General features: G+C 45.9%; 1 protein-coding gene across 1 annotated transcript; it reads left to right on the top strand.

Moving 5' to 3' along the window:
- Nucleotides 1-927: 927 nt before the first annotated feature.
- LOC144327046 (uncharacterized) lies at nt 928-10,111 on the top strand. The gene is made up of 4 exons (XM_077925193.1): nt 928-1,387; nt 2,581-3,255; nt 5,476-5,585; nt 9,131-10,111. Exons 1-4 carry the CDS (start codon nt 1,321-1,323, stop codon nt 9,200-9,202), a joined length of 924 nt encoding a protein of 307 aa, XP_077781319.1. The 5' UTR covers nt 928-1,320; the 3' UTR covers nt 9,203-10,111.
- The last annotated feature ends 5,800 nt before the right edge of the window (nt 10,112-15,911 follow it).

The raw sequence follows: 15,911 nt of genomic DNA, 5'->3' as shown, positions 1-15,911 counted from the left end.
TGGCAATCTGCACAGAACTCTGCTCGATGGTTGCCATTAATTTTATTTTAATTTGATTTAATTAATTTTATAATGAATGTTTTTAGAATGTTGGACTATTTTGATTGTTGTTAGCCGCCCTGAGCCCAGCTTCGGCTGGGGAGGGCGGGATATAAATAAAATTTATTATTATTATTATTATTATTATTATTATTATTATTATTATTATTATTGTCTGTCTCTGCTGCACCCTCTTCATTTCTTTGCATGTTCTGGGAAACCAAGGGAGAGTGGAGCTGGTTGAAACAAGAGGGGGAGACTCTGCTTCTTCAGCAGCCGGATCTCTGCCTCTTGACCCCTGCTTTGCTTCTGCCTCTGATTCTAGACTGCTCTCTGCCACAGCCTCTTCCTGCTCACTAAACCCTGTTGCCTCTCCAGCTTCTGACATCACCACCTCCTCCCAGTCTGCTCCCTCTTCTCCCTCTGACCACTCATGGTCATCCCATCACCAGTTCCCTGGCTCTGAGCCTTCTTCCTCTGGGGGTTCCCTTGGGGGTTCCCTAGCTGGTATGTCCCACCACTCCTACATTAAGGTTACCAGATTGTTTTCAATGAATCCGGGGACACTTTTCAACTTCAATGGATTTTGTATAGGGACTGATTTGTAAATCCGGGGACTGTCCCTGGGAAACGGGGACATTTGGTAACCTTATCCTACATCCAACCAGTCCACCATGACAGTTACTTGTCTGGATGTGGGAAGGATCCTGGTAGTAGGTGATTCAATTAGTTGGGTGTGTGATGGGCATACAGACCGCAGAATATACAAATGTAAGATATATTTTTTAAAACCCCCCAGTATATCTGAGTTGTTCATGGGTGCTTCAAAGCATGGAGATACCTATGGGTTTAAGGAAGTCCCTTCAGCTCTTCTGGTCTCTTATTCCTTTGCCCCTAGTATATTCAGATAACGCTCCAGTTTTCTCTCCCATTTCCTAGAAAGGTTTTCTAGTGAGAGGAGATGCAATAAAAAGAAAAACTGGAGAAATCTGGTTTGGAAACGCTCTGACCCAACTGGAAGAATGGATTTAGCCCCAGATGAAAGGCTGTTTTATTACACTTTACCGACTATAATTTTCTCGCTGCCCAACACCACCGGATGAGCTCCCTTATCACTAGGCAGAAGCACCTCCATTTTAATGGAAACACTCCTTGGTGTCACTGGATACCAGGTGACCTCCTTCCCATAAAACCATCCCGTTTGTCTTGTTCCCATAAAACCATGCGATCGCTGGCACTCCTGCCTCGGTCAGCCGGTGAAGTCACTAAGGAGCAGCTACAATGGAGCCGGTTCTATCTGCCCCCTGGAAGATTATCTTCCCAGCAATCCTGTGCCTTGCAGAAACCGGTAAGACCTCCTGGATTTGCAGCCAAATCTGGTGCATATTTACTTGGAAGCAACTCCTGCTGTGGTCAATGGATCTTGCTCCCATGTAAGTGTGCTTAGGATTTCAGCCTGTGTGTGTGTGTGCCGGAGAGGCCAGAATTTTTGACACACAAGCTGCAGACAGTGTAGTGTAGTGATTACAGTTGATGGACAAGAACTCAGGAATTCAACCCCCTACTAAGTCTGGAAGCTCTCTGGGTGACCTTGGGCCAGTCACCAACTCTCAGACTAACCAACCTCATGGGGTTGTTATGAGGATAATACGGAAGGGAGAGTGATCTATGCCACCTTGGAGCAAATGTGGAGTGTCAATGCAATAATAAGTAAATGAAAGCCGTCCCTCCCACTGGGCAATGTGGAGCAGGCTGCCTCATGCAGCAAATTTGGAGGACCATTCTGGGGAGCCTTCCCCTGTTGAGTTGGATAGCTCAGTTGGTTAGAGCATGGTGCTGATAATGCCAAGCTTGCAGGTTCAATCCCCATAAGGGACAGCTGCTTATTCTTCGATTGCAGAGGGTTAGACTGGATCAGGATTTCCCAAACTTGGGTCTCCAGCTGTTTTTGGACTAGAGCTCCCACCGTCCAAAGCTAGCAGAACCATTGGTCAGGGATGATGGGAACTGTAGCCCAGACCAGCTGGAAACTCAAATTTGGGAAACATTGAGCTAGGTTGTCTTATATCGTCAGACCACTGCTTCGTTTGTCTAGCTCAGTATTGTTTACAAAGAGTGGCAGCAGCTCTTCCCAAGGCTAGCCGTACCCAGAGATATTGGGGATTGAACCAGCATGTGCTCTACCACTGAGCCATGCCACCCCCTCCCTTCAGTATCCAGCTGGGAGCCAGTGTGGTGTAGTGGTTAAGAGCAGTGGACTCGTAATCTGGTGAACCGGGTTCGCTTCCCCACTCTTCCACATGCAGCTGCTGGGTGATCTTGGGCTAGTCACACTTCTTTGAAGTCTCTCAGCCCCACTCACCTCACAGAGCGTTTCTTGTGGGGGAGGAAGGGAAAGGAGAATGTTAGCTGGTTTGAGACTCCTTCTGGTAGTGATAAAGTGGGATATCAAATCCAAACTTTTCTTCTTCTTGCATGAAAGAACTATGAAGGTGGTAGAAAGAATTCCGGTGCAGGAATTTATATATTTCTTATTTGCAGCACCCACAGGTCCCGTTATCACCGAAGGAACCGCTGCAGAAATGAAGATATCACTCAGCGTAAGTGGCGATACTGTCACTACGGTACACTGCCCTTTGCCATTTGCAACAGCTGTGGACGTTGCCTTAATGGCAGCCCACATCTCTCGAGGATGTACAGTCATATTGACTCTAAATGTCACAGCTCATGGGGAAAACACAGTTGTTACTGCTGGAGGAAGTACCACCACCAACGTCAGAGGAACCACTGGAGAAGTCGGCAACAATGTAGTGGGCAGCAAACTTGAAGGCCCCATTTTGGGATGTGCTGCCCACACAACCACCCCTGACGTCTCCTCCATGGCTTTGGAAGGTTCCACTGAAAGCACCTCTCCCAGCGTCAATGGCGCTGCTTCTACAACCCCCCCATCTGCTCCCTACGTAACTTCTCTGGGTCCTGAGAGTGTTGCTACAGCAACCCAAACCGGAGCTGGGTTGGATGTTCCAGGAAGTGACATCAGCTTCTTGGGGGAAGATTTTGCCTCGACAGAAAACCCTGAGGATCTGACCCTTCCTTCGACAGAGAATTTTACTGGCACCGTTGCTGTGGAAACTAACACCCCGCAGCAGGAAGAGACCACCATCCCACCTGTAAATGCCTCTCCCACTCTTAGAAAGTCCACAGTCCATGCAGAAGGTAATAAGCAACCAATCTATAGCCCTGCTGAGTTGGCTTCTTCAGGGTAGACCTGCATGTTACTTTAGGGCACTGGGCATAGTTAAATGGCACAATACAGTGGTACCTCGGGTTAAGTACTTAATTCATTTCGGAGGTCTGTTCTTAACCTGAAACTGTTCTTAACCTGAAGCACCACTTTAGATAATGGGGCCTCCTGCTGCTGCCGCGCCACCGGAGCACGATTTCTGTTCTCATCCTGAAGCAAAGTTCTTAACCCGAGGTACTATTTCTGGGTTAGCGAAGTCTGTAACCTGAAGGTACCACTGTATCTGCTTTCAGTTCAGTGGTCAATTCAATTCATCATGCTTTCGATTCAGGGCTGGGAGAAACCCCTGCCTGAACTTCCTTCTGGTCAGTGCAGGCATTGCTGGGCTAAGGTGGGCCAGTGTCTGATCCAGTATAAGGTAGTTCCTAGGTTCCTGCTTCTGCAAAGTGGTTATTTGCTTTGGTAAACCCAGAGCAGACTCTCCAAGTGTCCCTATTTTCCAGGGACAGTCCTGGATTTACAGAAACCGTCTGGTTTCTGATTTGACCTCAGAATGACCCACTTTTCCTTAGGATGTCCCTATTTTCATCGGAGAAATGTCGGAGGGTATGGAGTTACTTGACCCCTGAGTCAAGGAGATAGTATACAGTGGTACCTCGGGTTAAGAACTTAATTCGTTCTGGAGGTCTGTTCTTAATCTGAAACTGTTCTTAACCTGAAGCACCACTTTAGCTAATGGGGCCTCCTGCTGCTGCTGCACCACCCAGCATGATTTCTGTTCTCATCCTGAAGCAAAGTTCTTAACCCGAGGTACTATTTCTGGGTTAGCGGAGTCTCTAACCTGAAGCGTATGTAACGTGAAGCGTATGTAACCTGAGGTACCACTGTATAACCTTTAGAAGACACCTGGGTAGCCCTGTATAGGGAAGTTTTTAAAAAATGTTTTATTATGTGTTTATATATGTTGGAAGCTGCTCAGAGTGGCTGGGGCAACCCACCCACCCAGATAGGTGGGTATAAATATTATTATTATTATTATTTATTATTAAATAGGGCACCCCTGCATTCATCAGAGGAATGTCGGAGGGTATGCAAATAGGGGACACTTTGTGTGTGGGGGGAACTGTTGGCTGGAAGGTGGGGGATGCTTAACACTTCTTCTGTCTGCTGATTCTCCCAGACCTAAGGACATTCCTCCCCACCCCACACTTTGGAATGCATGGGGTTTGGAATCCCACGTTTGCCTTGTAATGGCTGGGGCTGGTTGGAACCAGCAGGATGCTAGGCAGGGAGACCACCAGCAGGTGGAGCCAGAGTCAGTGACAGGCAGAACCAATAAATTCTAGCCTTGTCTGCCACTGTCCTCCCCACTGAGTTCTACAAGGGCAACAGTGAGATGGAGGAGACGATGGCGGGGAAACTGACAGGCAGTAATGCAGCCCCTTTGAACACGTAATATGTAAGAAGGCAGGCAGGTGGGGGGAAATGAGGTTGGTGGCTCCATTCAGTCTTAACGGAGGGCCGTGGGTTTGAGCCCCATGTTGGGCAAAAGATTCCTGCATTGCAAGGGGTCTAACCCTACAATTCTATGATCCTACAACCGAGCTGGGACACAGGTGGCGCTGTAAGACTTGCTGATCAGAAGGTCGGCGGTTCGAATCCCCGTGACAGGCCGAGCTCCCACATGTCAAAGTGCAAGTAGATAAATAGGTACCACTCAGGCGGGAAGGTAAACGCCGTTTCCATGTGTTGCTCTGGTTCGCCAGAAGCGACTTAGTCATGCTGGCCACATGACCTGGAAGCTGTACGCTGGCTCCCTCGGCCAATAAAGCGAGATGAGCACCACAATCCCAGAGTTGGTCACAACTGGACCTAATGGTCAGGGGTCCTTTACCTTTTTACAACCGAGCTATGACCCAGAAATGGTGGAGGGGATGACAAGGAAGCAGGAGTAGCAGCAGCTGGGTTCTCGAAACAGGATTAATAAGACAATTCAACATTCTCACAATAAAGGGGTTTCTGGGCCTTCCCAGAAATCCCTACTTTCAAGCAAAAATCTGAGCTGGAGAACCCCCAACCCCCCAAGCTGCCATGTGTTTGGAATGTGGATCACCCATAAGAAGTTGTTGATGAGTAAATTGAGTAAATTGTTGTCAGTTTAGTTCACATGTCTTATTCCTGTCGTTTTGTAGAGAACACCACATGCCATCCCAACTGTGGTGCTTTCCCAGGATGGGCCACAGTCCTGCTATGCCTGACGATGTCATTCTTCATTTTCATGCTGGTTGGCTTCCTGTTTTTGGTAAGTTATTATTATTATTATTAAGAATTGGTCAGCTCTGGGTCCAACGCCTGTGAAACCCCATCAGAGCAGAGAAATAGCGTTTACAGGTGCCTGGAAGTCAGGCAGACCCTGAAGGTCTCTGAAAAAGGCAGGGTGGAGTAGAGTAGAAAGCTAGTCTGGAACTTTGTTCCCGGTGCCTGTTTCCCCTTGTTACAAAATGCTTTTTCCTCCACAAGTATACCCAGGCCCATTCATTTGGCACAGGACACAACTGTCCCAAACGTGAGCCCTGGAGGAAACACTAAGCCATCACTTTGATGGGAGTGATCCTACTTAAGAGAGGGGATGCTCAATAAATTTATTTAATTGATTGTTTAACGCAAGACTGGGAGCATTGCAAATGGGCTGCACTGTGATCCATTTGAAAGTGTGACTCCCTGCTAAGTCCATGAACTTAAATTGTCCTGTTATGTATATGAGATCAATTTCATTTTGTAAGACATCTTGGGAGGACTTTGTTCAGAAAGACAGCATAGGAGCTCTTTAAACCAGAGCGGGGAACCCTTTTCAGCCAAAATGCCACATGCTTGTGGGAGGAGTCAGATGCAAGAGTGGGTGGGGCAATGGATATTACCTTGTTCCTTTGCATGGCTAGAATGTAGTATTCATACCGTTCGACCGTCCCGATTTAAGTGGGACATCAGAAGCCATCCCGGCTTCTGATTGGATCCTGGAATGTCCTGTTTTTAGTCTGGTGCTCCAGCGCAAGTCAGCTGACTCCCACAAGAGCTCCGGACCAAAACAAAAAACAAAAACAAGCTTCCCAATTTGGATCACCCAGATGTTGGAGGGTATGTGTATTCAGTACAAAACCAGAGGTTTCTGAGCAGTGTACCAGGATGTACCTGGGGAGAGACCTGAGGGCCAGATAGAGAGATAGAGACAGCTGCATTTGGCCCCTGTGCCTGAGGTTCCCCACCCCTGAATTAAATATAATAAGGTTGCAAATCTTTCCTTTCCTCCAGTGAGCTCAAGGAAGCCTACACGGTTCTTCTCCTCCGAAAGCTCATATCAATAACAAACTTAGTTGGTCTCTAAGATGCTACTGGAAGGATTTTTTTTAAATTTTGTTTCGACTACGGCAGACCAACACAGCTACCTAAGGTAAAGGTAAAGGGACCCCTGACCATTAGGTCCAGTCGTGACCGACTCTGGGGTTACGGCCCTCATCTCGCTTTACTGGCCGAGGGAGCCGGTGTACAGCTTCCGGGTCATGTGGCCAGCATGACTAAGCCACTTCTGGCGAACCAGAGCAGCACACGGAAACGCCGTTTACCTTCCCACCGGAGTGGTACCTATTTATCTACTTGCACTTTGACGTGCTTTCGAACTGCTAGGTTGGCAGGAAACACAGCTACCTACCTGAATTCAAAACCCATGACACCTTTGGTGGAGGCTGTTCTCTAATTGGAGCGCTTGCAGGCCAGTGTTAACCATTTGTTAGTGTTTATACTACATTTATTAAGATTTGCCTTGAGAGATTCTTTGAACCTCTTTTGTTGACCGCCAGCATTATGCTTACCATTTTTCAATTTGGATAGAGTGGTTGCTTTGGAAGACGATAATCAGGCATCCGCACAACACCCACCCTGGCCCTGACCTAACAGTTGTAGCCATGGGCAAGAAGGCTGGGGGAATGTGATGATGCTCTTAAGTTTTAGGAGGAAGAGGGAACTTAGGCTGGATCCAGATGTGCAGCACAGTCAGAGTTGGAAGGGTGTTCAAAGGCCATTGAGTCTTTCGATGAAAGGAACCTAGTAATGACTACAGTAGAATGTGATAAATGTTGAGGTAACCGGACGGACTGCGTCATTTCAGACTGGAGGTGATGGCAGATGATCTTTCCAAATGCTCCTTTGTGTTAAAGAAACAAAACAAAACCCATCCATAGAAAACCAGCTGAGCAGGCTAAGGGCTGGGCTGGAACCTTTCTCCCTGGTATTTTTAATTTTCTGTTTGCACAGTGTTTTGCTTTGTCTTTTTAACCAGAGAGCGCACACCGTCTGCCCTGCAACCCTCAGGAATGACTCGCTCTGCCTTATTCCCATTGTTCAAATCAGGCCTTGAATTTTAGTAGCACAGTTCAGTAATTGTAGGCTCTGGACTTAATGCTCTTTCAGGAGGGTGGCTGTTCTGGTGGTAAACTGTATTACATCAAATGGACTTATGGGCACCCTCTTAGGATGCATACATTTCAACATTTCTCCAATGAAAATAGGGACGTCCTAAAGAAAAGTGAGGGACGCAGGTGGCGCTGTGGGTTAAACCACAGAGCCTAGGACTTGCCGATCAGAAGGTTGGCAGTTCGAATCCCCACGACAGGGTGAGCTCCCATTGCTCGATCCCAGCTCCTGCCTACCCAGCAGTTCAAAAGCACGTCAAACTGCAAGTAGATAAATAGATACTGCTCTGGCAGGAAGGTAAACGGCGTTTCCGTGTGCTGCTCTGGTTTGCCAGAAGCGGCTTAGTCATGCTGGCCACATGACCCAGAAGTTGTACACCAGCTCCCTCAGCCAGTAAAGCGAGATGAGCACCGCAACTCCAGAGTCGGTCATGACTGGACCTAATGGTCAGGGATCCCTTTATCTTTACCTTTAAAGAAAAGTGAGATATTCTGGGATCAAATCAGAAACCAGGACAGCATTACTTCAGAATGTGCATTACTTCTTCACTTACTTCAGAAAGCCCTGGTGTGTTCGTTGGGGTGAAATCCTGCTCATTCTGCTGAATAGGATGGCCCTAGACATCTGCCCTCCAAGCTTTACCCTAATGGCACCACTGGCCTTAACTACAGTGAGCTAAGTCAGAGATTCAGGAAAGCTTTGGCCCTCCAGTTGTTGTTGTTGTTCCACCAGCCCCAGACTTGTGTGGCCAATGTTCAGGGATGATGGAGGGTTGTAGTCTGAAAGACTGCCTCCTTCCCAACAGACCCTCACGTGTGTTGAGATCAGCAGTGGGGACCTTTGTGGCAGTTCCACCTCCCTCAGAAGTTTGGAGTGGGGGTCTTCTCCGTGGTAGCCCTTTAGTTGTGAAATTCACTCCCTGTAGAAGTGTGCCTGGGCTCCTCACTATACGGCTTACGGCTTTTTACCTTGGCCTTTGACCCCTGAGATGTGTGTTTTCAGCGCCCTCTCTGTTCCTGCAGCTATAATCTGTTTTAACTGTTTTTAATTCTGAATTTTTAATTGCTTTTACCTGCCCTGGGACCTGGGCAAGCAATAAATTTAATAGCTGATAATAATAGTAGGCCAACAACATCTGGGAGGGCCACTTGCACCCTATCCTTAAGTTAAGTGATGGTAAAAAAAGGTAAGGAAATATTGAGCTGAAGTGGCAGCTGAACAGACAGGAGACCGTAGAATCGCAATGACCTGGACTTGGACCTTGGGTGCGCCTCACTGAATATTTTGGAAGCACAGAGTGCCATCACCTATGAATCACAGCAGCTCCTTATCAAGTCATACAACATACATTCATATATATATTCCTTCTTTTCCTCCTAGTTTCCATACTGGACAAAGGTTGCACATCCCACCGCTGTGCCGTGCAGCTCAGCCCATCGAACATCAACTTAGCAGTTTTCCTGAGAGAGAGAGAGAGAGAGAGAGAGAGAGAGAGAGACTTCACTGAAATGTCAAAATGAGTCGGTTGTGTAGCTGCTTTTCTAGATGACGGGGTCTTTCTTTCTTTCTTTCTTTCTTTCTTTCTTTCTTTCTTTCTTTCTTTCTTTCTTTCTTTCTTTCTGTTTTGCAGCTTCGATATGTTGGCTTTTGAAATAAAAATCCCAGACAGCGGACAGTTTTCACCCACTTGAATTTTGACTAGCATATGTAATCACCAGCCTTCTCTTGACAGTCCCAGAACCTGTTTCTAGTGACAGGACCCAGTCTTGGAAACACGTGAAGTTATAGGGAAAGGAGAGGGTTTCTGTAATTGGTCACTGGGCCTGAGTTTTTCTCCAATCCTTTCATATATGGTGGTCCACAAAAGAATGGGAAAATTCCCATTAACGTCCTGATTGGCTCCCTTCTCTATGCCCAATTTTCAATAAAAAGGAAAAAAAGAGAGCCTTTATTGTTGATCTACGTACAGTGGTACCTTGGGTTACATACGCTTCAGGTTACGGACTCCGCTAACCCAGAAATACTACCTAAGGTTAAGAACTTTGCTTCAGGATGAGAACAGAAATCGTGCTCCGGCGGCGCAGTGATAGCAGGAGGCCCCATTAGCTAAAGTGGTGCTTCAGGTTAAGACCAGTTTCAGATTAAGAACGGACCTCCGGAACGAATTAAATTCTTAACCCAAGGTACCACTGTACTGTTTAGTTGATCCTTGGTCACACACCTTGATATTTAGGGCTATTTCTTTCATTCCTGTTCATGGCAAATGATCATGTGCTTTTTAAGGGGCAGTAACAGCAGATGAAAGGGACGCGGGTGGCGCTGTGGGTTAAAGCTTCAGCGCCTAGGGCTTGCCGATCGAAAGGTCGGCGGCTCGAATCCCTGCGGCGGGGTGCGCTCCCGTCGCTCGGTCCCAGCGCCTGCCCACCTAGCAGTTCGAAAGCACCCTCAGGTGCAAGTAGATAAATAGGGACCGCTTACTGGCGGGAAGGTAAATGGTGTTTCCGTGTGCGGCTCTGGCTCGCCAGAGCAGCAATGTCACGCTGGCCACGTGACCCGGAAGTGTCTGCGGACAGCGCTGGCTCCCGGCCTATAGAGTGAGATGAGCGCACAACCCTAGAGTCTGTCAAGACTGGCCCGTACGGGCAGGGGTACCTTTACCTTTACCTTTACCTAACAGCAGATGAATTGTTTTCTCCTTACAGAGCTTGAAGTGTTTTTTTTTTGGGGGGGGGGACACACGTACCTGTTGAACTTCTGTCTATTATGAAGTTGTTAAAGTTACAGGAGCTTTGCCAGAAAAGGGGAGGCAATTTTCATGATTCATAATTTGTTTATGTTACTGAAGACTGGATGAATTAGTACCAATGAGCTGTAGTTCCTGAAGCTTAAAGGAGGAAATTTTGTATTTCTTGATTCTTTCTGTTAAATGCCTTTTGTGGGATTGGTTTGTGTTAATGAAGATGTTGTGACATGCTAACCATGCGTTCTGGTTGTTCATGTTTGTTCATGTGCCCAAGGAAGATGAGTATTTCTCAGCTTTTTTTTTTTTTTAACCTAACATCTTCATGGGCTTTCTCCCATGTAGATGTAAGCAGGGTTGCATCTGAAATTACCGTATTTTTCTGTGTATAAGACGAATTTTTTTCTTAGTTTTTATACATGGGGGGTCGTCTGATACAGTGGTACCTCAGGTTACAGATGCTTCACGTTACATATGCTTCAGGTTACAGACTCCGCTAACCCAGAAATAGTACCTTGGGTTAAGAACTTTGCTTCAGGATGAGAACAGAAATTGTGCAGTGGCGGCGCGGCGGCAGCAGCAGGAGGCCCCATTAACTAAAGTTCAGGTTAAGAACAGACCTCCAGAATGAATTAAGTTCTTAACCCAAGGTACCACTGTACAAGGTTTTCGGCAGGGCAATCAACAACTTTTCTTCATAAATTCTTAATAATTTTGGGTTCGAAAAAATAGGGGTCATCTTATACATGGGGGCGTCTTATACACAGGAAAATATGGTACTTCCATGGTGTGGAGTCCAAAATACAGATGGGTCCCGACCTTCTAGTTGGGTACTCTAGACAGCAGCTACATTCACATGACAGTTTATTCCATTTTCACTGAGTTTCCCTGTTGATTTCCACATTATACTTGAGCTTTCACATGATGTAAAGGCCACTTCCTGAACTATATAGGAATATATACATACGCATTGTGACTTGTCATTATTTTTATTGACTACAGTTTAGTACCGTAATTCTTTATTGTAATTGTTAAGTGTAGACTGCTTAATTGTTTTTTGCTGATATTTAATTCTGCTGTTTGCTGTTATATTCTAATGGATTATTGAATATTGCTCTATTTGATATAAGTTTTTTTTTAAGTTATCATTTTTTGTATCAGATCAGATTGTGGTTACGTGTGTGATCTTTGCTATCTATTTTGTCGTTCCTTCAGCCTGCAAACTGCCTTGTGCATCGTTATATGCAAATTAAAAGCGAAATGAAAAAATGGAGACTTGCACTATTTTTTTTAGCAACCTCTGTTTAATTATAAATATACAAGTTGAACAGGACGGAGGCAGGCAGGTGGGCAGTGATACATCTTAGGACAGCATCAGTTCTCTCCTTACAGCAACTGCTCACCTTTTCAAAGATTCCACTGGCAAAACCAGCCAACCAGATTTTCCTCTCCTTTCCTGGCTATTTTGAGAGGGCAAACTGTTTCTATCCTGCCACAGAGACACAGAGATCGCTAAGTTCAGCCGTATCCATGGTGGATGGTAATTGTGATCACATACTCGCCAGCTCCAATACTTTGGTCACCTCATGAGAAGAGAAGACTCCCTGGAAAAGACCCTGATGCTGGGAAAGATTGAGGGCACAAGGAGAAGGGGACGACAGAGGACAAGATGGTTGGATAGTGTTCTCGAAGCTACCAGCATGAGTCTGACCAAACTGCTGGAGCCAGTGGAAGACAGGAGTGCCTGGTGTGCTCTGGTCCATGGGGGTCACGAAGAGTCGGACACGACTAAACGACTAAACAACAACTCGCCAGCACTAGTCTGATGGCTGGAGAAGCTACAAAGCCACTCAAGGCCAGCAGGCAATTGATCAAGTGAAACAAAACCTCAGAGAAAAGGTTACCGTATTGGCCTAAATATAAGCCTCGCTTTTCCCCCAAATTCCGACCATGAAAATTTTAAGTGCGGCTTATATTCGCGACCTTGCGGTATGCAGCCAGGAGCTCAGGGCAAACAGTGCCAGGAGCACGGCAAAGCGGCCACCCACCTTGCGCGTAGTCCTCCATCCTTGCCCCCAAGGCTGGGAAGGGAGAAAGTGAGGAAGGGGAAAGGCTGCTGGCAATGCAGCAGTCTCCCCCCCCCCCCCCCCCCGTGTGCAGCCAGAAGCAGCGAGGAATGGAGTGGCTTATATTCGGGTGTTTTTCTTTTTATCTCCTCCCCGCTCCAATTTTAAAGGTGCGGCTTATATTCGGGCCAATACGGTACTTCTTTGCCAGAGGACAGAAGAGCAATATGTTTTCTCCATTTGGAACTGGGCATTGAGGATCTGAAGTCGTTTCACTTAGGTGCTCATCCAGACTTCCTTTCATGACACGTTTTCCATGTCCTTGTCTGAGCAGTTTCCAATACAGTGGCAAGACTGCTATATGCACAAAGATGGAAAATACTGGTTTATAGAGGATAGAATGGTTGGATCTTAAGGAATGAATATCTTATGTAGCTGCAGGACAGAGAACCAGAAGCTCTTTATTTTTCTTCTTTATTTTTTTCCTTTTTTCTCGCTTTCTCTTTCTTTAGGTTTTTCCTTTCCTTGTCTTTTCTCCCTCCTGACTTTGTTCTCTTATAAACTAAAGTAGCTGTTTTATCTCAGTATATTATAAAAAGATACTTTGCAATGGGTATGTATTTTCGTATATCTTGGAATATGTATCAATAAATAAATTATTATTTTTTAAATTATTTATTTTAATTGATTAGACACTCATACTGACATTCAAACACATACACTTACAACCATAATAACATAATAACAACAAAAAAGAACAACAACAAAAAAAGGATAAGAAGAAAAACAAAAGAAAAGTTAAGGTAAGAAAGAAGTACATGAAATAGGTGGATGATAATACACCTTTATGACTTCCCTCCACCAGTGCTCATCATTTTTTCATTCAAGTTCTTATTTACACTGCAAATCATGTATCGCTACATTATTTCTTTTAATATACTATTATATTGTATTGTATTCTATTCTATTGTATTATATTATCAAGAAAACTTTATGAGCTTAGTCTAAACATATCAGCATGTTATCTTTAGAGCAGTGTTTACTCTGCTCTATATAAATTGAAATAAAGAAATAAAGCAGTGGGATTAAAAAAACACACGCTTGGGACAGACCTGGTAAGCGCAGATCTGTGTCTGAAAGGGTGTTGCCAAAGGAAGTCTGAATGAGCTGTTATATTTTCTGCTCCTTCTGCTGGGCAATGGTTAAGGGTTTTGTTTTGTTTTTTAAAGCATCAATATAACAGCGCTGAACTATTAGCGTACCAAACATGCGGGCTCCTTGGGGGAGCAGAAGATAAAACAGCTAGGAATCAGACAAAATGCACCTGCCAGCATACTTCCCTAGAAACAGGTGTGTGTTTCCCTTAGCCTGTAGTTTGGCAACTGCGCTTAATGCCATCTCTCTTTGGAGCGGGGTAACTGGCAAATGGCAACATGGATACATTGCTGATCACGGATGCCTCAGATACCGCCGGGATGCTGCTGCTTCGCAAGAGGATGAGAGGCAAGTCGGTAGGGAGTTTGGCGAGGTGCAAACATATTGTTAGGTGTGCTGGGCTGGCTCTGCTGGTGCATCTGCACTGTACTGTACTGTACTGACCTCCCTGGCACCACGAAGCAATAGCGACTCGGCTCCCCGGAGATCAGATGCGCACCACTGTACCATGCTCTACTGTAGGGTTACCAGACCATCCCTGGTTCCCGGGGACAGTCCCCAGATTTGCAAATCTGTCCCCAGGAAATGTGGCAGTGGCAGCCTCAGCAGCCCGGAGCCAGCCTGGTAGCACAGTTGGCTCTGGCTGGCTTCAGGAGCTGCTCGCTGCCGCCGCCACTGTCGAAGGGGAACCAGGGACGTCCGGTGGTACAGATCACCTGCCCCCTTCCCCCTTTGTTTTGACAGATCGGAGGAGGCTTGGGAGTCATGGGCACCATTGCCCAGTTTTTTAAAAACTTTGCACAGTTATGTTTCACAGGGTGCGAAAGAAGGGCATTGCATCTTTATACAATATGCACGTGTGCTTTGGCCCAGGGTCTTTTGCCTCACCATCCCCACTACTGACTCCCTGTTGCTACTCAGCTTCAAAAAAAAAAAAAGTGTCCCCGGATTCATTGGAAAAAAATCTGGTAACCATACTCTACTGTTCACTATTTTAGCAGACTCTTGGCAACAAGAATATACACTACATGGGACAGCCAACCTCACTGGGAAGAGTTAGTTTTGTATGCCGTTTCTTTTAGATATGAAACACCTACTGATTTTATTTGCAGGTTTGCAAGGTTTTGTTTCTGGAACAACACCAGACAGAAAGTGAAAAGTGTTAAGTTGTGGGTGAACATATCAGACGACACAGCTATTCTTCAAACAGCTCTTCTTTATTCACAGGCCAGAACAGAACTGAACTGAAGGGTTCAGCCAGCCTGCTTATAGAGAGCTCCACTAGAACGCAACAGTAACCATTTTCTGTAACTATCCAATCACTGAACGTCACTTTCGACCCCTTATTTGCATATGTGGACCTGAACTATCTACAGTATCCCCCTGCTGCCCCAGGGTGAGAACTTCAGTACATAACACCCCTCCCCACCGAGATAAGGCGTTAGTTACAATCGTAATGGTTTCCTTATATACAGCACTACACGCAAAAAAGCAGTGGGAATAAATTCATTTTCCATGCTGGAACCTTGATGCAGTCTGTAACCATAAGAGATTCTACCGTTAACACCACGGTGGTCAGATTACTACAGTAAGGAAGGCGGAAGCATCGGGGGAGTTTAATAAGTTGAAGTAATCAGTCTCCTTAACCTGGTGACAACAGGCTTTTCGCAGTGGGTTCGAGTGCCATGCTGGGCAAAAGATTCCTGCGTTGCGGGTGTGTGTGTGTGTGTGTGGACTAGATGACATGCAGTCCCTTTGAACTCTGATTCTATGATTCTATAAAACTAAGATTTCCATTTCGGAAGTTATAGGCAGACAGCCCTCCCATTTTGAAACCTGATGGCTTTGCGCTAGCATTATAAAAGCAACACTGATTTATAAATGAATTCACTTGTGCAGAGCTAGATAGTGCCATTCGTGATCAAAACCTTCTCTACGATCCATTGATTTTCCTTAAGAGGGCTGCCTTTACATGCATGGCTCCCCCCTATCCCCCGCTTCCCTCTTCAATATCAGCCACAACCACCCATTCTTGGGCTGCCTATCAGCACCAGACCCTCGAAATTTTGATAATACTCTCATTTCAAAATGGGTTCAGGGGAACATGTTCAATTACAATGTTGAGTAGGTGACCAGGATGAAGAACGTTGCATAATAGATGACCTAGGAGAGAGAGAGAGAGAGAGAAAGAGAATGAATG

Source organism: Podarcis muralis, chromosome 2 (genome assembly GCF_964188315.1).
Source record: "Podarcis muralis chromosome 2, rPodMur119.hap1.1, whole genome shotgun sequence".
Classification (NCBI taxonomy): Eukaryota; Metazoa; Chordata; class Lepidosauria; order Squamata; family Lacertidae; genus Podarcis; species Podarcis muralis.
This window is presented reverse-complemented; position numbering and strand designations above follow the sequence as displayed.